Source organism: Lissotriton helveticus, chromosome 1_1, assembly GCF_964261635.1.
Source record: "Lissotriton helveticus chromosome 1_1, aLisHel1.1, whole genome shotgun sequence".
Classification (NCBI taxonomy): domain Eukaryota; kingdom Metazoa; phylum Chordata; class Amphibia; order Caudata; family Salamandridae; genus Lissotriton; species Lissotriton helveticus.
The window spans coordinates 1,741,484,773-1,741,505,065 of record NC_136057.1 but is presented as its reverse complement, the minus strand read 5'-3'; the positions used below and the strand labels follow the sequence as shown (position 1 = coordinate 1,741,505,065).

The 20,293-nt window shown below is 46.8% G+C and overlaps 1 protein-coding gene across 1 annotated transcript in view; it reads left to right on the top strand.

Annotated features, from left to right (window-relative positions):
* PRDX2 (peroxiredoxin 2) overlaps window positions 1–17,169 on the top strand; it is a 44,057-nt gene extending 26,888 nt beyond the window's left edge. Inside the window, 3 exon segments of the mRNA XM_078689231.1 lie at window positions 15,362–15,484; window positions 15,641–15,771; window positions 16,894–17,169. Of these exon segments, the coding sequence (XP_078545357.1) occupies window positions 15,362–15,484; window positions 15,641–15,771; window positions 16,894–16,979 (340 nt within the window). The 3' untranslated portion in view covers window positions 16,980–17,169.
* The last annotated feature ends 3,124 nt before the right edge of the window (window positions 17,170–20,293 follow it).

Genomic DNA, 20,293 nt, shown 5'->3' with positions numbered 1-20,293 from the left:
AAACCAAGGGGACTTCTTAGCAACCTTAGACCTCAAGGATGCTTATTTCCACATTCCACTACACCCGCCCCACAGGAAATACCTCAGGTTCACTATCCAAGGCAGGCATTTTCAGTTCAAGGTCCTACCCTTCGGAGTCACCACAGCCCCAAGAGTGTTTACCAAGTGTCTGGCGACAGTAGCAGCGCACCTCAGGAGGCAGAACATACATGTCTACCCCTACCTAGACGACTGGCTCGTTCAAGCCAAGTCGGAACAACAGTGCGCCGCGGACATGTCGACTACCATTCACCTCCTTCACGATCTAGGTTTCTCGTTGAACTACCCAAAGTCGCATCTTCAGCCGGCACGTGTCCGGCAGTTTCTAGGTGCGACGATCAATACCCTGACGGCAATGGCTCAACCAAACCAAGTCAGGATAGACAGCATGCAGTCTCTAATCCAGAAGTTCAGACCACAACACTCACTTCCAGCGAGGGTGTTCATGCAGTTGATAGGCATGATGGCCTCCTGCATCTTCATAGTCCCTCACGCACGGTTACATATGCGCCCGCTCCAGGAGTGCTTAGCAAATCAGTGGACACAGGCTCAGGGACAATTAACAGACCTAGTGTTGGTTACCAGTCGGGCATACGACTCTCTGCATTGGTGGAATCCACACAACCTTTGCAAGGGCCGACTGTTCCAGGACCCAGTGCCACAGATTATCCTGACAACGGACGCATCTCTCCAGGGATGGGGAGCTCATCTGCTCACTTACACAGTGCAGGGACTATGGACGACGCAGCAACAGAAGATGCACATCAACTATCTGGAACTGATGGCAATCTTCATGGCGCTCAAGTCCTTCATTGTACATCTGTGCAACAAGGTAGTGTTAGTCCGGACGGACAACATGACCGCGATGTACTACATTCAAAAGCAGGGGGGCACCCACTCGCCACAGCTGTCTCATCTGGCTCAGGGCATGTGGCGGTGGGCCATTCAGAGGAACATCTTCCTCATGGCAGAACACCTCCTGGGCAAGGACAATCAGATGGCGGATCTGCTCAGCAGATACAGCCATCAAATGCACGAGTGGGAGTTACACCCATCTGTACTCCACCCGTACTTCCAGCAGTGGGGTCATCCGGAGATAGACCTGTTTGCAACAAAAGAAAACGCAAAATGCCAACACTTTGCCGCCAGGTTCCATCACCCACAGTCGCAGGGGAATGCGATATGGATGAACTGGTCAGGCAAATTTGCGTACGCTTTTCCGCCAGCCCCTCTGATACCGCTGGTGGCAAGAAAGCTAAGGCAGCACGCGATGACTCTCATCCTGGTTGCTCCAACGTGGGCTCGCCAAGCATGGTACACCACGTTCCTCGAACTCTCAGTGGTGCCGCATCAAAGACTGCGCCTCACGCCCAGACTTTTGACGCAGAACCATGGAGAAATTCAGCATCCAGATCCGCAACAGCTCAACCTGGCGATCTGGCTCCTGAAGTCCTAGAGTTTGGATACCTTAACCTACCTCCAGAATGCATGAACATCATCAAAGAGGCAAGGAAGCCAACTACCAGAGCATGCTATGCTGCAAAATGGAAGCGTTTTGTCATTTACTGTACAGACAATGACATCAACCCGCTAGATGCATCTATCCCTAACATCATTTGCTATCTGCTACATCTTTACAAGTGCAATCTAGCGTTCACTTCTATTCGGATACATCTCTCCGCCATCGCAGCTTATCTTCAGAATAGGCAGCATCTCTCTGTCTTCAGTGTGCCTGCCATTAAAGCTTTCCTTGAAGGTCTGAAACGAGTCATTCCCCCAAGAACACCGCCAGCTCCGGTGTGGAACCTCAATGTGGTCCTCACCAGACTGATGGGACCACCATTCGAGCCACTGCACTCGTGTGAACTCCAGTTCCTAACGTGGAAAGTAGCTTTCCTAATTGCTATTACGTCACTGAGGCGTGTTAGTGAGCTGCAAGCGCTCACAATCCAAGAGCCATTCATTCAGATTCATCCAAATAGGGTAGTGCTACGTACTAACCCCAAATTCCTTCCGAAGGTGGTGTCACAGTTTCATCTCAACCAAACTATTGACTTGCCGGCATTCTTCCAAAACCCACAAACGGTGGCGGAAAGAATGCTCCATACGTTAGACGTACGGAGGGCGTTGATGTACTACATAGACAGGACACAACCTTTTAGGAAAACAAAGCAGCTTTTTGTTGCCTTCTCACCACAACACAAAGGCAACCCTATTTCCAAAGCAGGAATAGCCAGGTGGATCGTTAAGTGCATCCAAATCTGTTACCAAAAGGCCAAGCGCACTTTAACAATACCCCCAAGGGCGCACTCCACACGCAAATTGGGGGCATCCATGGCTTTCCTAGGGAACATTCCTTTAGAGGACATTTGCAGAGCAGCCACGTGGGTTACACCACATACCTTTACAAAACACTACTGTGTAGATGTGCATTCCAAGCAGCAAGCTGCTGTAGGACAGGCTGTTCTCAAGACACTTTTTCAGGTTTCTGCAGCTGGCACGGGCAACCGCCGCTGATGGAGGGACTGCTATGTATTCTATGCTAAGATATGAATTTAGCAGCCCACATGCCTCGAACTGAATATGCTACTTACCAGTATGCATCAGTTCTTGGCATGTAGGGCTGCTAACATTCATATCGCCCACCCTCCTCCCCGGTGCCTGTCGCAGCTGCAGATATACTATTGTATTCAATCATTAGCATGGACATCCTTTACACCTTTCACTCCATCTTCTGCCACAATGGCGAAAAACAATCTGGGGATGGAGCCGATGCCCATGCGCACTGTAGTCCAGGGGAGGAGCCACCTATCTCAGGATACTTCGAAGACTCTTCCAGGACAACAATGTGCGATCATCCGGACCCAACACTAGGCGGCGATCTAATGCTAAGATATGAATGTTAGCAGCCCTACATGCCAAGAACAGATGCATACTGGTAAGTAGCATATTCAATCCTTACTAGAGTGGAGATTTTTGCCTGGCTTCGGCCTTTGCCCTAGCCTACCAGAAATCCCATTTCTAACACCATTGCTCATCAGTGATAGCGGAGTTTAAATCTGAGCGCTAGCTTTCTCGCGCCTTTGATATAGCTACCAGGAAAGTGTTGTGTGATATTGTAGAGGCACTTGATGAGTTTGCGTGGGTAGGGGATTGGTCAGAATGTGTTCAAGTGTGGAGAGAGTAGGGGGGGCTTTATTGATGTACACTTAATTGATCTGTTAATATATTTAGTTTTCGAAGTAATTGCGGGACCTGTGAGTTGGCTTTGCGGACCCCCAGGGGTCCTCCAACCACAGGTTAAGAACCGTTACACTACTGCTTGGCTGCTCATATCCGTCAAGACTAGGAAGTCTATAGGACAGGGTACATTGTAACTAAAAGGGTGGACATGTACATTTAAGATTTACATGTCCTGGTAGGGAAAACTCACAAATTTGTTTCACTACTACGAGGCCAAACTCTCCCATAGGATAACATTGGGTTGCCTTGATACATTTAATAAGTGATAACTTCAATTGAGAACAGATAGAAATGTCATGTTTGGTGTCAATGAAATAGTAATTTAATATCCTCTTTTTTTCTTTTTTAGTTTGATCTGTTTATTAAGTTTTTACATTGAGTAGTACAAATAGAAACATACATATTGCCATATCGAACCAGTAGGTAGTCCACAAGGTAGTCTCCAACATAACATTGCAGGGACATGATAACCTGGCTGACATCAGTTCAAGCTCAGTAACAGGGTATCATACCCCAGGTTACATATACAAGTAAAACTTTTTCTACGCAACCGCTTGTCCCGATTGCAATGCAGTATAAGCACATTGTACATGCACGTATTGGTTGCATACATAAATTTTCGTATCGCTTCACTCCGCTGTGTCAGTTCAATTAACCAAACAATCAAACGATCTTTTAGATAACATAAACCCAAGTACAGAACCAAAAGGAGGGGTAAGGAAGGAAAGCAGGATCCCCACATAGGTGGGTAACAGATAGGACTTTATCATATATCAGTGCAAAAAATGCTGTTCATACAATCGTGTGTTTGCATAGTGTAAATACCTGAAATCAATAAACGACAATTTAGGGTGTATGATACACTTCCTAGTATTCAGTTCACAAGTCTGGCCAGTTTACAATACCTACAGAAAGCAATGCTAAATAGTGATAGGAGCGTCGACCGAGTCATCCAGAGTCAGCGTCCCTTGTAGCTAGCACACCATTACATTCCATGCCGTAGAGATGGGAAACTTACAAAGACCCAACGTATCCTCTCTAATAATGAGACCGCCTCAGCTTTAACCCAACTTAACAGAGTGAAACCACGCTTTCAGCGGCGGGGGTGCCTCTGCCTTCCAACGGCGTGTGATAAGCCGCTTGGCTATGACAAGACCTAAATCCAGAAACCTAGAAAAGGCTTTGTTTTTTTACTTCTTAGGAAAATCCCTGTTAAGCATGCCTCCCATGTCCGCGGCAACTCCCTATCCGTTCTAGTAGCCAACGCACGGATCACCCCATCCCAATACAATTGCAATGCAGAGCAAGACCAGAGCATGTGTAACAAATCCGTGTTCTCTAGTGTGCAACGAGGACAGCACGCATCCAATCTATTAAAGTACTTATTGATCTTGTCTTGTAATAGGTATGCCCTATGGACAAAGTAAAATTGGATTAGTCTAAAGCGAGCCTTTCTAGGTATCAGTCTGTGGCTCTCCAAGACCGTGGACCATTCTTTATCTGAGTATGATCTTGCCCGATCAGTTTCCCATTTGGTGCGTAACGGGGTTACATCCACCATGGTGTGTTCCCGGATCTACTCCACAAACCATTTCACCAAATGTCGCCCGTGCCCATCAAGTGCACCTATTGTATTGCGAGATGTGTAGGGGGTTCCTGCAAAATGTCACCCCACCAGCGTCTTAGCATGGCCGTCCAAGCAGCATGGTTCAGGAACTGGCCCGAGGGGACTCCTTCCTCTTCCGTTAAGGAGAGGAAAGGCCATAGCGTGCCTTCTTCGTACAAATCTCCCAATGTGGTTACATCAGCCTCCAGCCAGTCGGGGAGATCTGTTGCCCGGACTCGTCCCCACACTGTTGGCATAGCTAGTATAGGCAGAACTGGTGCATATGGTGTAACGTGCCTGGTGACACACAGTGCTCTACGAAACCATTTCTGCGCACTCCGGACCAACAAGGGTAGCGACTCAGAGGATCTGTTCGCGGGATTAAATAAAAAGAGGATACTCTCCCGGGAGTACGGGGGCTCTCGTTCAGCATAGTCTATCAAATGTAGTTCCTCCACCAGTAATTTAATATCCTCTTTAATGGCAAAGTCGGATTTTAAGTTTCAGTTTTTGAAAAGAATACTTTTAGAAAGTTGGCATTTTTCTGTCCTAACTATTTTGTATTTGCAACCTGTTCCTGGGTCACGTGACTGGGTGTAGTTGGCAGTAGGACTTTGTGTATTCCTTCCAGACAGCCACACAATAGAGGGAGTGGTGTGCCTGGATGGGCGATCACTGGCAGGAAGGAGGGACTGGGGCTGGGCACGGCCCCACTTGCAAATCAATAAACTGTGCCCTTCCTTCACCACTGCATTGTTCAGGCAACCAGGGCAGGGGAGCCATGTCATTTCAAGTACTTCAAAGGGAATTATCTAGAAAACCTCTACTTCCACAAAGACACTGAAGAGTGGGTCCCTCAGACTTACTCTTCAGCTCACTTTCTGGACCTTTGGAAGTACTCTGGGGACTGCCAGCTGTGTACTTGAGAAGACTGCTTTGCTGCACCTGGAAGGACTGCTCTGCTGCCTGAAGTCTGCCTTGAACCCTCTAGAGGCCTACCCGGCTGCTTTAGCCCTGTTCCACTTATTAAAAACCAAACCACCAGAGTGAATCCAAGGGCTAGTTGGCTGGCCTCCTGATCAGAGCTTCAAGGAAAGAAAAGACTCCTACCATCTTAACCCACACTTGGACCCATCTTAAGTGAGTCCCAACCCACCAAGTGGTGCCTCTCCAGCCCTGAGCCTTGGAAGTGGTGCTAAAGTTTTCCAGATCGCCAAAATCTAAAACTCATGACTTACAGCAGTTTTTAGCCATAGATTTTCAAAGAACTGAGAAGAGGCTAGAACCAACCTGCTCATCTGTCTGCCCAAGGTGCACTGCAAGTCAGCCTGACTTTGCAGCAGGTCCTTCTACCTTCTTCTCCAAAACAGCAAATCCTGTTCACCGGTCTTTCGTAGAAGTGGTATATGGCCTTGTGGAGCCCTCATCACTACAGCCTCCAGCCTTGTCCTGCTGGAGACTTTTAACTTCCAAAAAAAGACTATGTCTAAATATGAAAATGTTCTCTGCGACTTCCTCCAGCAGCTCTTCAGTGAGGACTCCTCCTCCAACACCACCTGCAGCCTTGCCCTGCTCGATGCCCACCTTCTCAGACATTTTTTGTTGAAATTTCTCCCTTACGGTCGGCCATATTTTTGGAATTTAACCCGGTCTAGCGCAACTAGATGTCTGTTTTGTGATTAGGTCTTTTAGGGGCTAGTATTTACCTTAAATTTAATAGCCATAACTCTGCTTCTACCGATTGGATTTTTGTTGTTTTGGTGTCAAATTTATTAAAATTACTTTTTCTTAATTGGTGTGGGATATTTCTTGGGGTGTATTCACTTAAATACTGCTTTGTGTACTAAATAAATACTTTACCTCTACGTTAAGCCTGACTGCTTTTTTTGCCAAGCTACCAAATGGTTTAAGCACAGCTTAATCTAGTGACTTTAGTGGTTCACATAGACTGGGAGTGTGGCTGTTGCTTGAGCAGGGTCACCACTCTACTCAACCAACAACCCAGTTTCTCATAAATGCTGTGTTACACCATGTAAGGTGCATGATTGTAAGTGTTATCTTTTTTTGAAACCTTTGCAACATGCGTTTCCATGTCGAGGGGATGACCATCGTGGTGCAGTTATCGTGTTATGGGATGCAGCGCTCAGCAGTGCGATGGATGAAGTCAATGAGGCATGTAGTTTATGGTTTTCACTAAACTTGTAGCTGTGCAGGTCCCTTTATGGTATTACATGTTCATAGTCTACTTAGCTGGTTACTGCACTGGCTTGTGCATTCTGAGATTTTCTTTAAGGTGTATGGTCTTGAGCAGGTATAGGTTAAAGAGAAATTGAGAGATCTGCTGGGACAGAGCAGATCGTCATTGTGAGAGGTCAAGAACCAGTGCTAGTATATAGCTAGTTGGGACCTACAGTGGTGGGCAAAATTAAAGTCCTCCGTTGGTCAGCAACATGTAGCAGATGTAGTCCGTTATTCCCTGCCTGTTCGGTTGATGGGTGGCCTATTACTGCGGGTCGGTATAGTACTTGATGATGGACATGACCCTTACACGTTCTCCGATCACACACCGATGGTCCTACGCTACGACTTCTATCTCTGACCACCATAGAAACATTACCACTATTGGAGAATGGCACACACGTTGAGACACCAGACGCACCGGATACGGCTATGACTGTCACTTCCTCTTAACGCCACTAAATGCGACTACCCCTTTGCCCTGATACAGCACACCTTGCTCTAACTGCTTGTTATACCGCAGTATCACATGCGACTGACCTGTGCTTTTTATATTTCTGATCCCACTGTTTAATGTTGCCATGGATACTAACCATAGATGTTCACGGACTGCTGATGGCATGTCCACAACACCGGAGATTCATTACCACATAAAAAAACTTAAAAATCATAGGCCTGACTATTCCTTGAGCTACCCAAAGTATGATGTGTACATGTTTTATCCTACCACGCCGCCGGACCCCAGGGTTGTCGGCTACAACGGCTGTTATCCTACCAACTATACGTGCAACTTGCGCTTATTGCAGCCGGCCCAAAGAGGTTGTAGGCTATGTGCTGTGTTATATGCAACATGTGCAATAAAGGTCTTTAAAAAAAAAAAAAAAAATGATGGACATGACCCTTGGTAGTTTTGTCTTCTGTAAGTGCCAAGCAGTAAAAGGGAATTATTATGCAGTCTGCTTATATAACACTTAATTCCCCAGATGAGGCATCGCAGTGCTTTATACCCGACAGCACAATGCCTTGGAATTCAGGGTTAGAAAGCTTTTTAGGTCTCGACCTCTGCCAATGCGCTTGCGCATTGCAGATGTCGAGAAATATAGAGGTGCAACAGGAAAGCTTACCAAGAGGGCTTTGGCATGCGGATTACGCACAGTGCATGTGCCCGTGCATGCGCTTGCCATTTGCTCCCCGAGCCGCATCGCATCAGACCCACCACGGCAATGCCGAGAGCTTCACACTTCAAAGGTTCCCCATCACCCTTCCGACTTCAGGCATTCAAGCGTGAAGCTTCCCCAGCGCGCGCTCGGCCAACTTTAATTACCCCAACATTCCTTCCTCGTGTTTCTTGTCTTTCCTTCTGCTGAAAAATCTACGAAGGTTCCCTCCCACCCTTCCGACTTCAGGCATTCAAGCGTGAAGTGTCCCCAGCGCGCGCTCGGCCAGCTTTAATTACCCCAACATTCCTCCCTCGTGTTTCTTGTCTTTCCTTCTGCTGGAAAATCTACGGCACGTTTAATTTGCATTTTGTTATAACCAGCAGCCACGAATTTCAGCATCCCTAATTTAATTTGTTTTTTGATATTTGAATTTAAATGGTAGACCTAGATTTCCCACTTGTATAGAACTTTTGCTCCATGTTTAGTTTTGTGGTGAGTCTCGAATCCGTTTGTTCACAAGAGCAAACTAGTTGTAATAACTATGACAAGCATTCTAAACATTCTCATTCAGGAATAAAGCAAACAAGCTGTTAAAGCACTTTAAATTTGTTGCACAGCTTCCCCTTATCAATGTGAACCTTGGACGGTACCTGCATGTTACTTACGCACGTGGCTTACGGCGCATATAGAATGAGTCTTTATGGAAGTAGGCCAATGCCGGCCTTAAAATAGCAACGGAGGCTGAGTCCTGTCGATGAACAGCGCTATTTAGGTAAATCCTCGCGTCCCGGTGGGGGTAGGTAGCCCCATCACTAATCTAAAAGTCTGTGGAGCGCTCGGAAGTTGCTTGTTTACATTCATCCTTGGATATCCAAGCCCACGGTGTTAGGCTGCTACTCCAGCAGTCCTGCAAAAATGGCTTTCCCCAGTGCTGACACGCAAGGGGCTACACTATGAATTGTAAAATTAAAGCCCGTCACCTGACTCGCCTGTTTTTCACTGCAAAAGGTAAAATAAAATCCTTTTTCTGTAACATGATTTTCTGTTGCTTTCAGTGATCTCCATGTAAGTAGCACTTGTGATGGTCTGAGCCCTTTTGCAGATTGTACTGAACGTTGCCACACATTAACACTAGCATTTCCTGTATGTTTCAGATATAGCGAAAAGTTCAGAATCAAACTGTTTACGTTTGAGATGCCGTCCGTTTCTGGCTCAACAAGAATTTAAGAATTGTCCATGTGTGAGAATTTGTAATAAATGCATCTGGCACAGGAGAAATATAGCATATTTTTAATGTCCAAGCCAGGCATCTGAAGCTTCCCCAGTTTCCTCCCACCCTTCCGACTAAAGGCATTCAAGCGTGAAGCTTCCCCTGCCAGCTTTAATTACCCCAACATTCCTCCCTCGTGTTTCTTGTCTTTCCTTCTGCTGGAAAATCTACGAAGGTTCCCTCCCACCCTTCTGACTTTAGGCATTCAAGCGTGAAGTGTCCCCAGTGCGTGCTCGGCCAGCTTTAATTACCCCAACATTCCTCCCTCGTGTTTCTTGTCTTTCCTTGCCTCATTTCTCCTTCTTTTCTCCATTTGATCCAGCCTCTTCTCTTCCTTTCCCTCCCCTCACTATTAATCTTTATTGCTCATCCATATTTACGTTTCTTCTTCCTTTTGCTCCTCCTTATGTCACTCTTATTTCCCGCCTATCCCTCTTTGTGCCTCAGTTCCACCTTCTTCTCTTTCGTTTCCCTTTCTTCTCTTTCCCATCTCTGTCAGAGTCCCTTTCCTCTGTGGCCACGCCTCTCTTCCTCCTAGACTTTTCTTCCTCTGACCCCCATTCATTTTACTCCTCTCCTTGTCGCCCTTGTCCTCCTCTGATATCCCTCTTCACTTCTAAAAAATGTAATCTAATCATTTAAAGCGCTCCAATGCCTTTGGGTCAAATTCACGCGATATAATACTGCAAAATAGAACCCTCCAGTGGATGGCCAGTTCACTTCCAACCCAGCGCCCTTTCCCTCTCGCGCTTTCTTCTATGCGCCCTAAAGCCCTTCCCCAAGCTCTATTATAAAGGCCTCCAGATCTGCAGAACCCTCTCCTCGTTTTGTCCCACCCACCGTTTCTCCCCCACCCCCGGTCACCTACGGTGACCATTTGCTACCAGACACTTTGTGCACGCCGCGCTCCGCCGCCACTTCAACTCACCAGGCTGCATACCCCCTCGCCCCTCGCTCCCCAATGTCCCTCCCACCCTTCCTTTGATGTCCGCCGCAAGTTCTTACAGGCTAATGGCCCTCCCCCAGCTCAGAGCGCGCATCGCTTGGTTTCATCTATTCTCTCATTTTACTTTCCAACCCCTTTCCCTCTCGCCCATACGTTTTCTTGCTCTCACACCTCCTCCTCCTGTTTGTTGTCTCATAGATTCCCTTCCCTTTCTCATTGTTTGCTCTTTTTCCCTCCTCGCTTTAGTGATCTTTCACCTCATCATTCTGCATCTCCACGCCAACCCTTCTTTCACCCCTCTTCTCTCCTTTCTCTTTCCTACCCTCTATCTATCCTCCGTATTAGCTTCCCACAGCATCACTCAACGTCACAGCATCACTCAGCACCCCTCAATGCCACAGCACCCCTCAATGCCACAGCACCCCACAATGCCACAGCACCACTCAATGCCACAGGATCACTCAACGCCACAGCATCACTCAGCGTCACAGAATCACTCGGCACCACTGAATGCCACAGCACCCCTCAACGCCACAGCACCACTCAATGCCACAGCACCACTCAGCGCACAGCATCCCTCAATGCCACAGCATCCCTCAACGCCACAGCATCCCTCAACGCCACAGCATCCCTCAACGCCACAGCATCCCTTAACGCCACAGCATCCCTCAACGCCACAGCATCCCTCAACGCCACAGCATCCCTCAACGCCACAGCATCCCTCAACGCCACAGCATCCCTCAACGCCACAGCATCCCTCAACGCCATAGCACCACTCAACGCCACAGCACCACTCAACGCCACAGCACCACTCAACGCCATAGCACCACTCAGCACCACAGCACCACTCAGCGCCACAGCACCACTCAGCGCCACAGCACCACTCAGCGCCACAGCATCACTCAGCGCCACAGCATCACTCAGCACCCCTCAACGCCACAGCACCCCTCAACGCCACAGCACCCCTCAACGCCACAGCACCCCTCAACGCCACAGCACCCCTCAACGCCACAGCACCCCTCAACGCCACAGCATCACTCAACGCCACAGCATCACTCAACGCCACAGCATCACTCAACCCCACAGCATCACTCAATGCCACAGCATCACTCAGCACCACTCATCGCCACAGCACCACTCATCGCCACAGCACCACTCATCGCCACAGCACCACTCAATGCCACAGCACCACTCAACGCCACAGCACCACTCAACGCCACAGCACCACTCAACGCCACAGCACCACTCAACGCCACAGCACCACTCAACGCCACAGCATCACTCAGCGCCACAGAATCACTCAGCACCCCTCAATGCCACAGCACCCCTCAATGCCACAGCACCCCTCAATGCCACAGCACCCCTCAATGCCACAGCACCCCTCAGCGCCACAGCATCACTCAGGGCCACAGCATCACTCAGGGCCACAGCATCACTCAGGGCCACAGCATCACTCAGGGCCACAGCATCACTCAGGGCCACAGCATCACTCAGGGCCACAGCATCACTCAGGGCCACAGCATCACTCAGGGCCACAGCATCACTCAGGGCCACAGCATCACTCAATGCCACAGCATCACTCAACGCCACAGTATCACTCAGCACCACTCAACGCCACAGCACCACTCTGTGCAACCATTCAACAACAACTGGTTCTAATATGTTCTCTCAATGTTTCAAGCTTTATTACAAATGTCACAAACAGATGTTAATATTTCACTGCTGTTCTTGGATTTTCATCACAATAAAATACACTGAACATAATCTTCCCAAAAGTTATTTACAAACGTTTAAGCTATTGCCATTATAAATTACAATAACTTTTATTTAAGTATTAATTACTAAAACAAATAAAAGCCATTGTTATTTGTAATATTAATACATCTAAGTCATGTAAATACAACACATTGCATTACAAATGCTATAGGTGTCACATTTGCGAAAGTTAAAACTATTGGCATTGTAAAGCTATTAATTTCGCAATTTTCAAAACCAACAAATAAATAAAATATTTGTTATTTACAATACCAATAGCTCAAACTTTCCTAATGCGAGACCTATTGCATTGCAAATGCTTGTTTGGTTATTGGGATTAGTCGGGTGCCTTATGCCTCCTCTGTACCCAACAAACTGGTGTCTGCAGGAAAAACGTTTACTGCAGAATGCAAAGACCTGGCTCTGCAGCAAACCACAGTGGGTCCTTGTGGTAGCAGTGGCTAGTCGCTATCATGGTGCCTGGTGAAGTTAGTCTTGAGCTCTGAAGAGAGTCATGCTATGCATTTGCTCCAGTTTCTATGTGGTAGATTAAAGTAATTAGTGTTGGCTGTGGAATTTAGTGGGGGGTGGGTATTTGAATTCATGCATTGGATGATGATATTAATAGATTGACTACAGGATATTTAATAGGTTGCAAGATATGATTTAATGGAGAAGTTGTAAAATGTGTATGTGAGTTCTGGGTAATTAGCAGAGATACAATAAGAAGTATTAAGGCAAACATGCATGTGACTAAGCTGTACTCAGAGGATAGACAAGAAGCGGCGAGTCTCCGACAAGAAAAGGAGAGTTGACATTTGGAACCTGCTGCATTATTAAAGCATATCAACTGTCCCCTAGGATTTCAAATCGGAACCAGTAGATGTGAGCGAGATTCTTTGATTGTGAAAGTGTAAGTGTGCAAGTGTTTGAGTGAAAAACAGTGAGTATATGGGTACATTTGTGTGTGAGGGCACACAAGGCAAATTTCGAAAAAAAGAGGTGAACCAGTGGCAAGTATTATGCCTCACCAGTTTTAGGAACACCAACCACCACTGGCTCTGGTACTTGTATAGTCTTAGTAGGGCTAGCTGGAGCTTGGGTGCTTTTATTGCCAAAGTAAGATCTGCTCTTCATGTGCAGTGCTGCGCCAGCATGGTGTAGCTGTGTTCTTCATCCCATCCGGTGTAATGTATGTACATAGGTGTTCTATCCCTAGACTGCTGTGAAACCTCCTACCCATCGAGCCCGAAATAATAAGCTCAGCATGCGCTAATTTTCGGATCTCGCCCTCTAGACAATGTATGCGCAGTCTCTTGTGAAATATTGTTAGCATACAGTAGGCTTGGAGTCCGCACATTGCTTGCTATTGGTTGTCTTCATTGTCTCTCATTTGCCGGCCTTTTATTTGTGAGGTACCGTAAACGTTCCATCCTTCTTGTTTGTCCCTCCTCTGTGCTGGGGCATGGATGCATTACTGTTGATTACCTGATGCGCTCGCTCTTATGCTTCCCCGCCTGTGTTGCTTTCTTGCCCATTTGCTATTCTCCCAGCCCACTGTTCCATGATGCTGTCCCTCTCTACCGGAGAGCAAACTGTAGACACCTACATCTCGCTTCTGACCCCGGTGTTGCTTCTGTACCCCCAGCCTTGTATTTGCAAAACCACTAGGTCCAAAGTGCGGTTGTTGCTTTGATAATGATTTTTGAAATGCGTCTGTTTAGCGCGCTTCTTGCACTCATCAGACAAGCACGTTTCTGCAGGGGTCTTGTTCAAACTGTACCTTGGTGTAGGTGGCGGTTCGTTGCCTCTACAATCCTGCATGTTGCAATTCCGCATGCACAGTAGTAGGTCTGAGTTGCAGAACTCTGCTTCCTGCCTCACCGAGGCAAAGCCAAACTGGTCTTTAGAATCTGTGTACTGCAGGAACATCACTAGGGCTGCTGCATCTGCCAGTTATGACATTGCACTCACACTACCCAAACAATCTCTTTGGTTTTACATGGACTCTAACTGTTGGAGCACCTAATGTATGTTAGAGACTGAACCCTATGCCATTTTCTAATGGGACCACATTTATTACTTAGTCACAGCACATCTCCACCCTTGTCTGGATTTTCCTATTGCTTTGTAACGCCCAAGAATCTGCCTTGAGTGTTTTTTTTAGCGTTTTTTGTTGTGCCCTGGCCACACAAATGCCCTGTGGCTGCTGTCTGTACCCAATTAGCCGGTGTCTGCAGGAAAAACTGTTTTTCTACGGAATGCAGACTGATTGTGCAGCAAACTCTTGTTGACCAGGGTGGGCCCTTGTGGTACCAGTGGCTGTCATTTTAACTCATGCTCAGTTTTGAACTTGGTATTCTGATCACCTTTCACTTCAGGGTGCCGAAGAGCTTTTGTAACTATTGATATTCCCTAAGTTTGCTACTTCGTTGAAAGGTCTTTGAGAGAAATGGGCCGTGCATACCGCTGTATGATCTGTTTTTAAGTTTATTTTAAACACCATGGGGTCGTGCATACCTCTTTATGAACTCAAGTTTATTTTATGCACCATGATACATCACCATAACCGTAAGGATGGAGTTTGACACAACAACTGTGCAGCCATGATAGTATTTCCATGAAACTAAGGCACAACACCTACAAGTCCCATTCTCTACTGAGCATTTGTGATATTTGTTCCTCTATTGCAATAACATTCCACGCATAGGGAACCAAACATCGGAGCAAAATGCAATGTAGTATAATTTGTCCAAATTCTACGAAGATCTCTTCCCAGTAGCCCTCAACTCAGGCATCACCTGCCAGGTCAATTAACTCTGCCCAGTGACAGCAACACCTGATGAAATCGGCTGCCACAGTCAGTCCATAGTGTTGTAATCTGGGAGATCTGTAGTAAAACCCATTCACGAACTTATCTCCATTGTTTTTAACATCTAAAGCACTGCTTCCAGTACCACCACATGATGATGTTTGGCTGGCGCAAGTTTGCAAGAGGAGTTCTTTTCCTTCATTTGTTTAATGGGCAGTTGCCAGACATTGGATATGCCAAGCCTTCCAAAATTGTTGGAGTAACCTTGTATTTATTGCCCCTCCTATTGCAGGACACACGCACCACGCAATGAAGGTGGACTGGGTACCATGGACATCCCGCTGTTGTCAGACATGACACACAGCATCGCCAGGGACTATGGTGTGCTGAAGGAGGACGATGGCATTGCATTCAGGTGAGCAAATTCTTCAGTCGGGAGTGGTTCTCCTTGAGGAAAGTTTCTCAATTTCCCTGCAGTGCTGTGCTGTTCCTATATTGTGGCATATACCGGCCTAGCTTATTGGTCCAAATCGATTACCCAACTTGTTCATCTTGCACTGTTGTATTCCAGAGGTCTTTTCATTATCGATGATAAGGGAATCCTGCGCCAGATCACCATCAATGACCTGCCTGTGGGTCGCAGTGTTGATGAGATTCTGCGGCTGGTGCAAGCCTTCCAGTACACAGACGAGCACGGTGATGGTGAGTGTGCGGTTTATGTCATAAGGGGTGACGACAAGGTTACTTTTCCAAATTGAGCGAACTTAGTTAGCTACCTCTGCATGTTAGTTTTCTTTCTTGACAAGTGATCTACACTGCCGGAACAACTTGCAAAGTGTAGGGAAAAGGGAGTAAATGCTGTGCTTTTCTGTTGGTAACGGGAAACATCCTTTACAACGCAACTTTTACCACACAGTGCCTTTACGGCGCAACTTTTACAACGCAAACCATTACAGCGCATTGCGCTGGGGGTGCTCTAGGATAGGGAATAGGTTTAATTTACTATCCAACACCTTCCCTACTATCCACGGGGACTGGAGTTGGAATAGTAAATTAAACTATTCACTATCCAGCGCCCCAAAGCACTATGCGTTGTAAAGGCATGCGTTGTAAAAACAGCGTTGTAAAGGCATGCGATGTAAAAGCATGCGTTGTAATGTCATACATCCGTTGGTAACATGTGGGTCACTGACTGTTGACTGGCAGCATAAGTTCTTTCTTTGAACCACAGTATCGATACTGTACCAAACTGTCACTCTTAAAATCCCCTTACTGTGTGCCTCAGCTCACTGATCTGCCAGCGCTGGCAGACAGTTTAATGCCATGAAGCTATGTATAAGTAGCTGGCCATCTACACTTATTCTTCAGGATGTTCTGTTTAGTGGACTTGGATAGCTATTCTACTACATGTCCACTAAGCTTGAGTGGCAATGAAGTCTGTTAGCTGTCAGTTCATCAGCTAGCAACAGCTGTTATTTGTAGCTTAAGGGCAAAATTTCCAGTTGCAGTCTGAGTTGTATTCAAAGCTCTGACATAAGGTTATGTTTGGGCACTTCATGCCCCTTCACCCATTTTTGCTCCTTATGTTTCTTTAAAGGCTCAGTAGGCAAGATTCGATGGTGAGAGATGTGATTAAGATGCCTAAACTGATATGCAGGGGAGAGATTGGAGGGTAGGACTTGTGAGTTGAGGGTGAGTGGCTTGTTGAGAGTTGGGCTGAGATTTGAGAAGAAAGCCTTGAAAGGGAGGATCTGAGCGATTGCTCAGACGGTGGGTAGGATTAGATGTCTCTGCTTTAGTACTTACTGATTTTTCTCCTTACAGTGTGTCCTGCTGGCTGGACTCCAGGAAAAGATACAATTAAGCCCACAGTGAAGGACAGCAAAGAGTACTTTGCAAAAGTAAAGTGAGTCCTTGCCTCCTCACCCTTCTAAAGTGAGTGTTCTACTGTTCCAGGCCACAGTTCCTCTGGATGTTGCATCATGCTCCGAAGTTCTGCCGGGACACTGACACAAACCTTTGAGCATTGTTGAACTCTGACCCATGCCTTAAATGGCACGTGTACGATCTGTAACAACATTAAAAGTGCTGAGAAGTTGGCATGACTGGTACCTTGTGCTTCATTTTAGTACTGCCGTCATGTTTTGTCATCTTATTGACATCTGTGAATGCAACATCCCTCTGTGCCACCATTCTGACCATCCTGCTCCAAGCCAGCTGCTTGAACTGTTTTAATCCCACTGTGTGGTGTTCTGAAATTACATAAGCCTTTATCAATATCCCTACCTTGTTAAAATCATTTCTTCACAAAATGTTCCCTTAATCTGTAATGTCTATAGTTACTATTTGAGTATTGAATGTTTTGTCTGTAGAACCACATACCAGTGAGATGGATGCTTTTGTGCCTTGTGAGGCATGAAGTTCCATATAAATGGCACTACAGCTCTAAGACTGTTCTTCTGGGTCAGCAACACAAGATTTTGACTATTCCATAATGCATATATAATACTGGTATCACGATATTCTTTCCATAGTGGTGGAGAAATTAGCAGGTTGGACAATGGACTGAGAAGGATGGCAGCAATCAGTACGTAGTATTCAAACACAAACCCTTCTTTGGGAACCGCAAATATAGAGGCACAGGTTGCTATAATAACACTGCGGCAAGTGCAGCTTCACCTAACAGGTCTCAGCCACACAAAGTTAAGCTGCCCAGGGCTTCCTCATTGCCAAATCCCATCACAATATTCTAAATGTCATTGAGGAGGCTCATGCATAAACAACTTATGAGCGGGCAGGAGGTTAGGGGGTTGTGAGTTAAATGACCTGCAATGCATTTAAAATGTGAAAGTGAAGAGGGAAACGCCACTTTAGGCAGATTACAGCACTTTTTCCTTTTTTGTCAAAGTTATTTTTATTGTCATTTAAACAGAGCATGTGACAATCCCGCACATCTTCCCACGCAGGGGGTAGCAATTAAGTCAAAGCCCAAGTGCAACGTGTTAAAATAAGACAAAATCCCAAATAAACAGGACACCTATCCCACAAGATAGCTCTCTGAAGGGTACAGCTTGTGACAGAAACGGGGTATGCCATGCGGCCTGCCAAATGAGTAAGAGAAGTTGTTAAGGCTCTGGGCAATCTCCCTCCCTACGGCTCATAGAATGGCCTATCGTCCCATGGCTAAAATCAATAGTCGCCGCGGTGCGGAGTGGCAGGCGGGGCGCTTCATTGATTAGTTCCCCTTGTTGGCATTGTCGTATGGGAAATTATAAGAAAAACAAACGCCAAACAACAACAAGTTTAGAACCCCATCCCCCCCCACATCCCACCCCCCTCCCCAGTGGTGGTAGCATCTTGAAAGAATCGGAGGTCAAGTACATATAGTGTGTAGATTCAGAGCTGAAAGCGGATACCAGCGGGACACACTGCAGACGGAAGACCCTTTGAAAGAAAGGCGACCAAGGGCCCCCAACGGAATTCAAAGTTCTTAAAATCATCCCTAAAGATGTCAGCCATCCGCTCCAAGCTTAATAATTTCCACAGGTGGGAATGCCAAAGGGAGTTGGCCGGCGCCTCCCTCCTCTTGCACGGCGCCTACCTCCTCTTGCACAGCCACACAATCTTTTTATCTGCCGTAGCCTGATGTTTGAGACTGGGATCACGGAGACCCAATAGGGTAGTAGACATCGATGTGGGGATGGGATAACCCAATATCTCTTTAATATGGGCAAGGATTTCCTCCCAGAAGGACGTATACTGGGGCAGTCCCACCAGATATGCTGGAAGTCCCCTAGCAGCCCATAACCCCTCCAACACCTATCAGAGGTACCAGGGAATATCTGCCTCAGCTTAGCTGGGTACTGGTACCAGTCCATCATAGTTTTCATGTGTGCCTCCCTAAGTTCCAAGGAGTGATTAAACTTTGCGATATCTGACCATAAGTGTGTCCAGTCCTCGTCAGTGATTTCCTGTTGAAGGATGCCCCCCCACATAGTCATGTATCAGGGTCTAGGGGAAATAACAGTAGAAAGTAAAAACCTGTATACGAAGGAAATGACACACTTCATGCTGGAGGTCTTGGTGAGAAAGGCCTCAAATTTCGTGAGGGGCCGTGTGGCTGCGTCTCACCTGCGGAGATAGCGCCCAGTGGAGCAGTTGTGCGTAATGGTACCGTTCATTGTCCCCTACTCCGTAGTCCCTCCTACAACTGTCAAAGGTGAGTGGATCGAAGTTATGGAAGAGACGTGTTAAGGCAAGGCAGCCCCCCCTCTTTCAAGCCTCAAAGGGACCTTCTTCTAGCGCTGGGACAAAAGCAGGGTTTTAATGTATTGGCGTAAAAGGGGAGGGAAAGGTCGTCCATCTGTCGTCATTGGAAACCGAGACCCAGACCTTTAAAGTGGTGCGGGTGGGGGTACTGATGTAAACATTTTTGGGCCTATCGCACTTGGGTCTCCACACCAAATCCCAGATCGTCCTCCCCGCAACACTCCGGTCCATATGCCACCAGTGTTTTTCTGATTCCTGTTGTGACCACTCCACCAGCACGCGGAGTTGCGCTGCTTTGTAGTACAAGTGAATGTCGGGAAGCCCTACACTCCCCTCCCTCCTTGGTCTGCGCAAGATGGAAAAGAAGAAGCGCGCACGACCACTCTGCCAGATGAAGCGCAAGATCATAGATTTCACTTGTCGGAAAAATTCCCCATCTAGCTCAATGGGTATTGCTTGGAACAGATATAAGAGTTTGGGAAGAAGGGACATTTTGATAGCGGGAATCCTCCCCAGCCAGGATATAAACATTGGCTTCCAGCGGGCGAGGTCAGCTTGGTTCTTTAGTAGGGGAATCTCTGTTATAGTCCTAATCTAGTGAATAGTCCCGCCCATGTGCGTGGACCCCGGAGCAATAAAAAATAATCTCTTAAATTGTCAAAACATGCAGAACTGCACAGATACTTAAGAGAGAATTTAAAGACCGATAATGCAGCCTATATCCACAGGCTACACTGTCCAGTACTTCAACTACAATTTCCACCAAAAACCACAAACAGCACAGCCTGTCCAGGTTTCTCCAAGAGAAAAACCTTGCCTTTAACAGCAAAACCCTCTGGAATGATAGAGAGGAAGAAGGGAACAAACAAGCCCCATAGGCTGTCATTATGTGGCTCAGAACAGGATACTGTGCCTTTAAGAGAACTTTCCAGAAGCCTCACAGTATCCCAGAATG